This window comes from Bombus impatiens, unplaced genomic scaffold, assembly GCF_000188095.3.
Source record: "Bombus impatiens unplaced genomic scaffold, BIMP_2.2 scf_0135, whole genome shotgun sequence".
Classification (NCBI taxonomy): Eukaryota; Metazoa; Arthropoda; class Insecta; order Hymenoptera; family Apidae; genus Bombus; species Bombus impatiens.
In genome coordinates this window covers 948,595-958,748 of record NT_176554.1, presented here as the reverse complement: position 1 = coordinate 958,748, position 10,154 = coordinate 948,595, and the positions used below count along the sequence as shown (strand labels likewise).

Below are 10,154 nucleotides of genomic sequence, written 5' to 3'. Positions count from 1 at the left end.
GATCACCCGAAGGCCCCACGCCTCACCATCGGAAATCGCCGAGCGTTTACGAACCTCTTGCCGTTCGTACGATTCTCAGGTGCTCCGTGTCGCGTAGCGAACAGACAGCGAATGCGATTCGAGTATCGCGCACTCACCCTTCCGCCAAATAGACAGCCACCCCTCGTTTTCTCGCCATCGAAAACGATATTTATCATTCATGGTTCGATTCAGTTAACAAATTATCGATTCAATTTTTAAATTGCTCGTCGTATGGTTAAAAGTGTACAGAAACTTGAAATTTACAGTTTCTCCGTTCCCTCAAATTTGTCTTTGTTCAAAATCAATGTTATATTTTAACTAAAAAGATAGTAGTAGAGATAAGTGACTAAAATTATCATAGGTATTTTTAGATAATTATGAAAGTTATTATAAACGTTTTCAAATAGGTAGGATGTAGAGCACGTGGTAGGAATTGTTGGACTAAATTCATGAAATTTTCCGAATAAAATAAAATTATACCAGTACTAGATAGAATGACTTGCTGACTGCCAATTTGATGATTTTTCAATAATAATCAGACGATAATCCGATAATTTAATGATATCATAGATCTATAATTTATATAAAAACATAGACGTTTTGGATTTGTACAAAACATGTTTTTATGATTTTATTTACATTATAATTATATCATCCGAACGTGTGAAAATATAACGTAGATGTACAAATCGGCAAATACTTTTCAAACTTCCCTGGAAGACTGTCAACGGCGTGAAACTTTTCACACTCCTCGTTCTACGAAGGGCATAGTTCATTAAATTAATACGATAAGAAGTAAAATAACACCGATCTCTTCACTCGGTTTGTTTCAGCGTTAGTATGCATATATTAAGATATTATACATCGTTCTTATTATAAATACATATACCTTATACAACGTTACATTCAACCAAATCAAACAGACGTGATTGGTATTTCATATCATCTTTCCCTTTGATGAATTTATTTTATATTAAAAGGTTTTATTTTATCCTGTTCTTTCTTTTCATTTTTTACAAAAGATCCTAATGACGATAAGAGCGATTCGAATTGTATTTCGCCGTTCTGTGCAGAATTATGAGAAGCGTGGAGCGCCTAAGCGCCAGGAGATTTTTTAACAGGGGATGAGTAAGACGATAAGTATGGAGAATGAACATGTTCCTCGTTGACGCGAAGTTCACCGAAGGATGAATACCGCATAATGGTTGCCGCGTTGCCACTTCATTCGCTGTCTTTCTCGCACAATCTACGAAGGAACGCTAGAAACAAAACAATCGATATTAACATCTTATTCTAAAGAAAATACGGATCTGGTGTACCGCTATGTCAATCAAACTTGGTGCCGAATACACATATATGAGCAATTTAAAATATACAATAAATATTAGAATAATTTCATGTGCAAAATCATGATGCCACAGAAAATGCTATATCGCATTTTGTAATTTCTGTGTCAATTTTCCAAGCTCGAAATGTCCTGAGGGCACGTAAAATTTCCCGGATATATTGCGATGATTTATATATACACTTGTGAATCTCTCATTGTTCATTAATATTAATAGAAAGCTTCTGTAACTTAAATAACAAATGAACGCCTTCATTGATAGAAGTAGCGTAGATAATTAATAACAGAGTTAATGTTGTCGAAACGAAACGGCATGATTGAAACAGTGCTTTCTTTTGATGCACAGAAATCCGTGACACAAATAAATATCAAACGTCTAGATCGTTCTATGTACATCTAATTTGCCTAAAATGTACATCTATCTGTGCATATGTAATGTTTTAGACACATAAGATAGTACAAAATAGTATGACAAATTACAGTACGATAGTCAAATATAGTTTGAAACCGTCTTCTTGTAATCGACGAGAACTCGAGGAAACGATTAAGGTTGAGCATCGTTTTCTGAAATCCACGCCAACGACACTACCGAGTGTCTTGAGTCACGGATCTCGTGCATGAATACATCTTAAGCTTTTGTACGTGTTGCTGTACGAGAAGCAGGTTATCGATTTCAGCATCCCTGCCACGTAGATTCGTTGCGTCCTATAAAATGTGACATGTGCGTAGTCAAATAGGAGGCAGAAAATTGTGTTAATACATAGGTGAAAAGAGGCAAAGAAGAAACGAAAGAATAAGGAGGAAAGACAGAAAACTCATGGAGATGCACGTTACGCTACAGGGTGTACTTACGAAAGGCGAAATTTGTGATATTGACGTCTGGTTTGTTTACAATAGCACCATCATCTTCTTCAAGAATGCTGCAGAACACAAAACACGTGGAAATGTTAAACGGTAGGGAAAACAAGAAACGGGGCCCGAACGATCGTTCGATTCCTCTGACTTCCTGGACATTTTGGGCAGCTATATAAAAATACTCTACAGGACTAAGCTACTGAACACTGTACAATGGGAAGATACAAAGGGGACAATCTTTTTTTTAAATTTTCTACTGTAATATCAACGTCTACTGGTAGAACGAACCGTTAAACAAACGCATATTTTATTGTTCGCTGCTGCTCTTCTTTAATCTAGCGATGCTCTATATTAATGTAACTCACTGATGCAGCTCGTATAAAACACGCTTCTTTTCAACTTCTATTTCGCGAGATGCATACATTTCATTGTGACGAATCGATACTTACGATCATAGGGGATGAAACCTTCGTCATCTTCTGGGTCCATACAATCCTTCAGTACTTCCTCTACTTCCGCGTCGGTTAATTTCTCACCTAAAAGATTATACAAAATACGCGTATAGAATCGTGCGTTAAAAGATAAATCTGAAGTTACTCTCTTTGTGTTTGTTAAAGATGTTAAGCGGCCGGAAAAGCGGTAAAATACTTTGAAACTTCTATTCGTGTTACTAACTTCCTTGATATCGTTAAAAATATACAGATTTTAAACTATTTTTATACGCCTACGAGTAATATTTTTCTCTAGTCGACGATGATGAAATATAGGATGATTATAATACCGAGCGCAAGCAGTGTGTGTGAAAGTTCAGCAGCCATCATAGTTCCATTTTCCTGTTTATCGTATAGTTTCAAACATTCGAGAAAATCTTCGTAGCATCCCTGATCCTTGTCCTTTTTACACTGGCTGTAGATCGGCAAGAATTCGTCGAGCTTCAGCAACTTCTCACCCTTCTTTTTCGTTCCTCCAAGTTTTTCTATGCTGGCGTTTGTAGGATTCAGGTTGAGGGCCCGAAGTACGTCACCAAGGTTGACTGCATCGAGAGTCATCGAGCCATCCGCATCGTAAATGGAAAAGGCAAATTCTGCCTCTGTTTGATAAAGAAAGGAAACAAAGAAAATCTTATTACGTATCGCTCATGATCGTTCTTCCGAGTGTCCATCTTAAAATTTGTTTCGATGGATTATAGGACCTTTCGATATTTAAAGAGTGATAGGTAGGTTTACTTGACAGGCGGTAGTTATTGGAAAAAAATATTTTGCTTCGTGATTAAAAAAATGTCAATGTCGATTTTAAATTAAGAACGCAGGTATATGCTAAGTGAAATCTGGGTTAATATCAGCTGAAGCGTGGCTGTTCGTGCGTACCTGGTTCAAAAATATTGTTCTATTTTGAGACTGAGCGGCTCCCACCCAGCGACCGATTCAAGAACTTACTGGTGGAAGTAGTAGTGGGTCAGATTACCCCCGCCGAGCCATATAAGAACACGGTACTAACTATTTTTGAAATGGCGCTTCCCGTTCGGGGTGATTACACCTCCGTTTTACCGAATACTAACGATTACGTAACATTTTTCACGCGGCACATCGAGTTACCGTCTTAGTACTTACATTTAGAACCGTATCGTGAATGCCAAACATAATTACGGAATAATTCAAACGAATTTTAAACGTGCCGTTTCCCTTGCAGCCATAAGTTTAACGCGCTTTAAATATAATATATATCGTGGCGAGAAATCGATCATCGCGTAACTTGTTTAACGAGGAATATCATGTTCTTCGATCTACGACAATATTTTATATTCTTGGAGATACCGCGTCATAAACACATTTTTCTTCGATCTTTAAATTACCCTTCGCAGAGAATTTCCCTCACTTTTTCCTGCGTTTCCTCACACATAAAATTACTCGCGATATTCACTAGATAGTTCACTGTTAATTTAAAATGTATCTTATAGTTGGTTGTATTTGCTATTCCTTAAAATCCTGCCTATTATTTCTATTGCACAGGTAATTTCAAACACGTACACAAAAACCAAGTATTTTCCATATGTTTTACTCACTTTCGACGTCCTTTGCACTGAGGTCTGCCTGTAATGCAAAAGAGATATCATTAAATATTCACAAGTTATCACGCAATACTATTTATTATCGTTATTATTTATAAAAATTATATCGAAATACAAAACATTTTAATGGGAAATCTATCGATATAAAATACATCGTAGCAAAGTTTCTCTTAAAGGAATTCTCAGTAACGACATAACTAAATTATTAAATAATTAAAAACATATATCCTTTAAAAGTGTCAAAAGAAACTTTAAGAATACCAAGAAAGAGTGGAAACTAAATTAAACTAAATTAAACGATGGATTTATGGATAAAATTTTCGTCGTATATCGAAAATTGGAAGAGAAAATCAAGAGCTTACCATTGTAACGTGTCTGGTACTGCTAGATGTTAATCGAACGGAGCGTGAACCAGAAGTGGTATCGGGTGTTACCAAATTTATTTATTTTATTTCTGTAGATGGCGCAGTGATCACGCGAATTACAAGGAGAACCAGCTCGAAAAGCTCGGTTCGGACGAAGAGGGTATTGGCAACGCTGCGGTCCAAAAACAGTTCGAGAGACAACGCGGTTTAGAAGCTGTGCTTCCTTGTTACGATAAATGGTTTTCGGTGATACCGTTCGTATGTCATGGCTGCCAGATCTGCAACGCAGAATACATGCGACAAACAAAAATACACGCTGGACGGCCTTCGATCTCGTATACCCATCGCGCCCTTAATATCGCCGATCTTCGCCTTTTACGTCAAGCAATCGTTCGATAAATCAAAGATACACGTGATTATCAAAAAAGTTACTGTATTGTATAAAATTTTTAAGATACATCTTTTCCTCCGCGGTGTTCCTAGGAACGCGTGGAATTTATTTCACGTCTCGTATAACTTCGTAAGAGCTTGGCGTACGTAGACTATACCGGACGCGTGGCCAGCTGATGGCTAAACTAGGGAGTTATTTTTATCAACTCGACGCGAACAACCAGCGTATTTCTCTCTTAAAAACTAGGTTTACAAGTGGATATTTAGATGTTGTACATCCGATCGTTCCATAACTCCGTCGAGGAAAGAATTTGAACGTCGAGCCGACGTTTGACTCATTTCTTCCGACGGCCAAAAATGGTTCGCAATAATTTCCGTGTTCTACTTAAAATACCCTTTCTCTTCCGTTCTTCCGATTGTGTTTCATTGTGAGTCATTTTCTTCGTTTTACTGGACGTTTTATCTTCCAACGAACGACCTTCCTCCTGATCAGATAGGGCCGAGGACGCAATTTCCTCGATTGTTACGTCCTCCAATGAGGCATTCTTCGTGAAAGGCGTTGATGATGCGACGAACGAAGATGTAATTTCTTCGTACGCAAAATCACATACGTTGCTCCTAACGTCGTTATCGGGTACATAATCGATGTTATTCTGATCAGGATCATCGATACTTTCGATGCTTCTTATAAACTGTTCTTCCGTTTCCTCCCAAACCTCGATCTTTTCTTTGCTAACAGTTTCCGATACATCTTCTTTCCTTTGCTCGGATTCTTCCATTTTCGTTTCAAGTTCCTCGATCATTTGGTAAAGTAAATTGATAGATACTCTAGTCGCTTCGTTCGAGTTTTCAAGTTCCTTCTCCAGACGAGTGCACGTTGGATCTGTTGTGGTTTCGATAACAGCATCGTGCACTATTTGATGCACATCACCCTGACCCTGAGTCGTGTGCATTTCCACAAAATTGGTCGGCTCTGCAGCGTGTGAAACATTTTCGATGTTGCGTACAACGTGTTTTACCTGTTTAATGAATTGAACGTTAGAAAGAAACACTTAGAGAATAATTATTTTCTTATCGCCAATCCCAGAATTATTCGCACTTTTCACAATGCTATTTCCATTTACCTGTTTTTCTAATTTGGATATGTGGTAGGGCACGGAAGTAGAATCTCCGATTTGTAGATTACGTAAACCAAGCACCATCTTTTCTATTAATTCTGTAGTTTCCGGTTCGTTGCGATCTACGCTCAAACGATCTTGTATTTGCAGCATTGTTCGTGTGATCTGCGATTGATTGCCAGCAGATTCTTGTTGATGATCCAACATTTGTAATTTTTCTGACAACATTATTGTTCAATAATTTCAATTTGTTAACATTAATTCCGCTAATAATGAAAATAATGAGCTACAAGTTAAACACGTTTATTCTAGCACGAAAAGGAAAGCAATTACCGAAACGTAATATGCAACATTTCGCATATCGTATCTACATATAGGATAAAATAAGATTTAATCAAATACTGCCTGTATAAGATGATAACTGCTTACGATCATTTGTATCAACCACGTCAAAAGCTTCCAACATTATCTTGTCGATTAAACTTCTTGCAAAGGCTTCGACCATAATTTGAGGCATTATCAACTCGACAGAGAACTGAAATCGTAGCTGTCGGAAATGATCGTCAGATTTTCTATACGCATGGCAAATATGTATGCACTTGAATTTTGCTAGGTGCGGTGTACGTTTATTTTTATTTTTAAAATTTACTCTATTTGTTTAGCAGTTTATTTGGTAAATCGATTAATAATAAGTTCAAACATGAATCAAGTACGAAATTTGTATAGGGTTACCGACACCCTAAAGTGAACTTATGAAATGTTTGCACGTGTTCCGGAAAATGTCAGAAGACGTTGAACGTTTACTTTCAGTTTGGCACCAAAAAAGCAAGGTGTTGCCCGCTTAATTTATAGAATGATCTTTTTTTTTATTAAGTATTTCATTAAATTAAACGTATAAATCAATATTAATAATCTATCAATAGACTTGATCTTTAAAATTTTAAAACCCTGTTTGCATTACGATAGAATTGCCGATGTAACCTCAACTTCGAACTGAATCGGATTAAAGTACTAAAAAATAAATAAACACTCGCTTATCAAACGTTTTAAAGGAAAATTCGTACATATTATCGAATCTTCGTCAAATTTGCATGCAATGAATGTCATAAAATGGATTGTATTATTAACTATAACGTAAAAGGGATATACCGATCTTTAACGAGTCAAAGTAGCGATAAGAGCACAACCCGCTAGTATCGAAAAACGAACGTGTCCATAAAAGATGGATCAAAATAAGTACATAGAAGTACGAATCTTCGAACCTGTTGCGGAAACTCCAACTTTCGACGCTGCTCACAAATATTCCATAAAAACTCTGAGCACAATTCACGAATGCGATAGTTTAAAGGTTACTCATTCGTACGTTCAAAATAATAATTCGTACATGCAAAGGAACGTTCCATATTCCACGAACTTGAAGTCAAACATCAGAAGCTTTCCATCTTCCAAACAAAGGGTAGATTCGTTTAGAAACGCGGACAGACCATTCGATATCGATTTGCTCTTAAGATATTACGCGTGTAATTCCGATATGGAGAAATCGATAAACAAAGTTTTTGGCAAAATGAATGATCAGGTTTGCAAAGACATAGATCATGTTGGCCCGTTAATCGAATTGGGTGCCATCTACAAAATTTGCAACTCGTTGGAAGAATCGTCTCCTAAAAATTCTTTATCATCCATGTCTCGATTTCGCGATATCATAGTCAAGCTACGATCTTTGATACGCCGATGTAGCAACGAAACGTTGGGAGAAATTCTGTCGAACGATCCGTCGATGAAAATCTGCGAACATTGCGGAGTGATAAGCTGCACTAAACCAGCAAATATTTCTGTCGAATCGCGAACATCACCACCTAACACCTCCTACTTTTTAAGTACGCAAATGTTTTCAGACGTAACCAGCAGTGGCGACGATGACCCGAGAACCTATCGACAAATAAGGAGAATTAATCCCAAAAAGGAACAAAGGACGAAACGCGTTGAAAAATATCGCAGTATGCAAAAGAATGAAAATCGTTCGATTTGCAAAGAGCAAGTAGATAATGGAAAAATTTATGGCTCGAGGGAGGTAAATCTAACTGTGAAACGGGAAAATAATTTCCACATAAATGCTCCTCAACGCATCGAAACTATGGTAGCTGAACGCGAACACGATAACACGATTCAAGAGACACGTTCTGTTCGTAACGCGATAAACACTAGAATATTAGAAACAAGTAAAACGGAGTTACCCGATCGCGTTAAAAATTCGCAAATGGAAAAGCCATCGGCTATCAAAAAAATCGTTAAGGCAACGAGTAGAAATCAACTACAAGCGGAAGCTAACTGTAACTTCGAGGAAAAAGATAAAATTAAAAACGATCTCACTGTCGATTTTACAAATAATTCTTTGCACGGTAGATATTTCAATCCCGTTGACTATAAAGAAAAGTCCGTACCGAGAAATAAACTGGACGATTGGCAAACGTCGAACAAAGATCAGCTAAATTTCAACGAGTGTAATGAGAAGGTTTTAAGAGACATTCTGTATGAACATCCGAAATCCCGTATTGATGACTCGGTATCGCAAAATTATACATCTTTAAATAGCAGACAAAGCACAGAGAGTAAACAGAACCAACCAAACAACGTCATGAACGACATAACTTCGTCTGCTAATGAAGTGACGTACTTGGCACGAGAGTGTCCCGAATCAATAGAGGGAAGGAAGAAAGAATTGGTTTCGCAATTAGATGAGAGAACGTACGTACATTCTAGACAACCTATCAATAGACGCAGTTTCGTTCTACACAATGCACGGAATTACGATCCGTGCTTAAATTCAGAATTTTTAATACTCGACAAATTGATGGCATCGAATATGATCGAAAGGAATAGCGAGAAAAGCCCAAGAATCTCCTGCATCGATTCTCAAAAGCATTTGAAACATCCCAAACGCGTCGATCCTATTAGAAATATGAAACAGTTTAGAAGTCTAACGTGTTTAATAGAAGATGATTCGTTAGAAAATTGTATTACAGCATCTCGTATGTTGGTACAAGCTAATGAGAGTAATACTACAGTTGTTAGTTCCTCGTCTGCCGAGAACATGATACGTGAATGGGTAAAAGTTCCCCAAAGTGCTAATTGTATTCAAGATGAAACGTATAAAAACTCGGATACTTCGAAACCTTCTACGATTGTGTTAAACGTAGAACCTCGTGCATTCTGGGCTAATGAAAAATCAATTTACTGTACAGAGACGTCTATCGATGGACAACGTAATCCAGAAGATTATAATGCGAAGAAAACGTACAAATCGTCGTCGAAGAATAAAACCAAACACCATCATTCGGATAAACGGACTATATCAAATATAATCAGTGGTAGTTTCAAGCTGTGGAATAGTAGAGACTCGATAAAAGATAAAATAAATACATCGAAACATACTGACATACACGGAAGCGAGAAACGTCTTAGGAAGCACTTATTCGATTCCTTTAAAAGTCTCAAGTCCATAAAATCCATGAAATCCAAAGAGTTACGTGGAAGTACTAAATCTTCGGGTTCTTTTGGAAATAGTTTATTTCCTAATATCCCTCCAAGTATTACCCGGCGAATCATTTACGACGAATCATCGTTAAAAAATCTGATACACGACGATAGAAGGTACGCAAACAATACGAAGGACATATTGTTGCTTTATCGGAAAGTTCTCGAAAGTACAGAAGAGATGGATTGGCAAAGTTTTCAACGATTCGTCGAAGACTTACATCCCAACAAAAAAAATCTTTGGCGCGATATTTGCAAAGTCATTAACAGTAAAGTGAAAAGAATAACCGACGAAGACGACGGCAGTGCGGAAATATGTATAGAGATCACCTCCACTCCCTTCGAAGAGGCGAAGCACGAAAGAAGAAAGTGCAGCAACGAGATCGTGTTCGAGATGGACATAACACTCGCAGACGTCGAGAGGTGTCTCAGTAGGAGGCAGCTACTATCCACGGAGA

General features: G+C 37.5%; 2 protein-coding genes across 5 annotated transcripts; both read right to left on the bottom strand.

Moving 5' to 3' along the window:
• Positions 1-619: 619 nt before the first annotated feature.
• Positions 620-4,878, bottom strand: LOC100743737 (myosin light chain alkali). 4 transcript variants are annotated; one of them, XM_003486961.4, is made up of 6 exons: positions 4,652-4,878; positions 4,284-4,311; positions 3,003-3,311; positions 2,671-2,757; positions 2,219-2,286; positions 627-1,280 (listed from the first exon to the last, which is right to left on the bottom strand). In XM_003486961.4, exons 1-5 carry the CDS (start codon positions 4,652-4,654, stop codon positions 2,255-2,257), a joined length of 459 nt encoding a protein of 152 aa, XP_003487009.1. In that variant the 5' UTR covers positions 4,655-4,878; the 3' UTR covers positions 627-1,280; positions 2,219-2,254. The 4 variants fall into 4 exon arrangements, with proteins under 4 accessions (XP_012237080.1, XP_012237079.1, XP_003487009.1 ...); XM_012381657.3 differs by lacking the exons at positions 4,284-4,311; positions 4,652-4,878 and adding an exon at positions 3,589-3,709 and having other exon boundaries at positions 620-1,280; XM_003486962.4 differs by lacking the exon at positions 2,219-2,286.
• Positions 4,651-7,761, bottom strand: LOC100742892. Its single transcript, XM_024365451.2, has 3 exons — positions 6,592-7,761; positions 6,169-6,380; positions 4,651-6,063 (listed from the first exon to the last, which is right to left on the bottom strand). The coding sequence occupies exons 1-3, from the start codon at positions 6,677-6,679 to the stop codon at positions 5,380-5,382; spliced, it is 984 nt and encodes a 327-aa protein (XP_024221219.1). The 5' UTR covers positions 6,680-7,761; the 3' UTR covers positions 4,651-5,379.
• Between the last annotated feature and the right edge of the window lie 2,393 nt (positions 7,762-10,154).

Coding starts and splice junctions, on each gene's coding strand:
- LOC100743737 (XM_003486962.4), bottom strand. Junction 2,758..3,002: donor ACACACACTGCTTGCGCTCG/GTATTATAATCA, acceptor ATAATCTTTTAG/GTGAGAAATTAACCGACGCG. Junction 1,281..2,670: donor AGGTTTCATCCCCTATGATC/GTAAGTATCGAT, acceptor TTTTGTTTCTAG/CGTTCCTTCGTAGATTGTGC.
- LOC100742892 (XM_024365451.2), bottom strand. CDS start 6,679: ATGCCTCAAATTATGGTCGAAGCCTTTGCAAGAAGTTTAATCGACAAG. Junction 6,381..6,591: donor CGTGGTTGATACAAATGATC/GTAAGCAGTTAT, acceptor TAATGTTGTCAG/AAAAATTACAAATGTTGGAT. Junction 6,064..6,168: donor TATCCAAATTAGAAAAACAG/GTAAATGGAAAT, acceptor TTCATTAAACAG/GTAAAACACGTTGTACGCAA.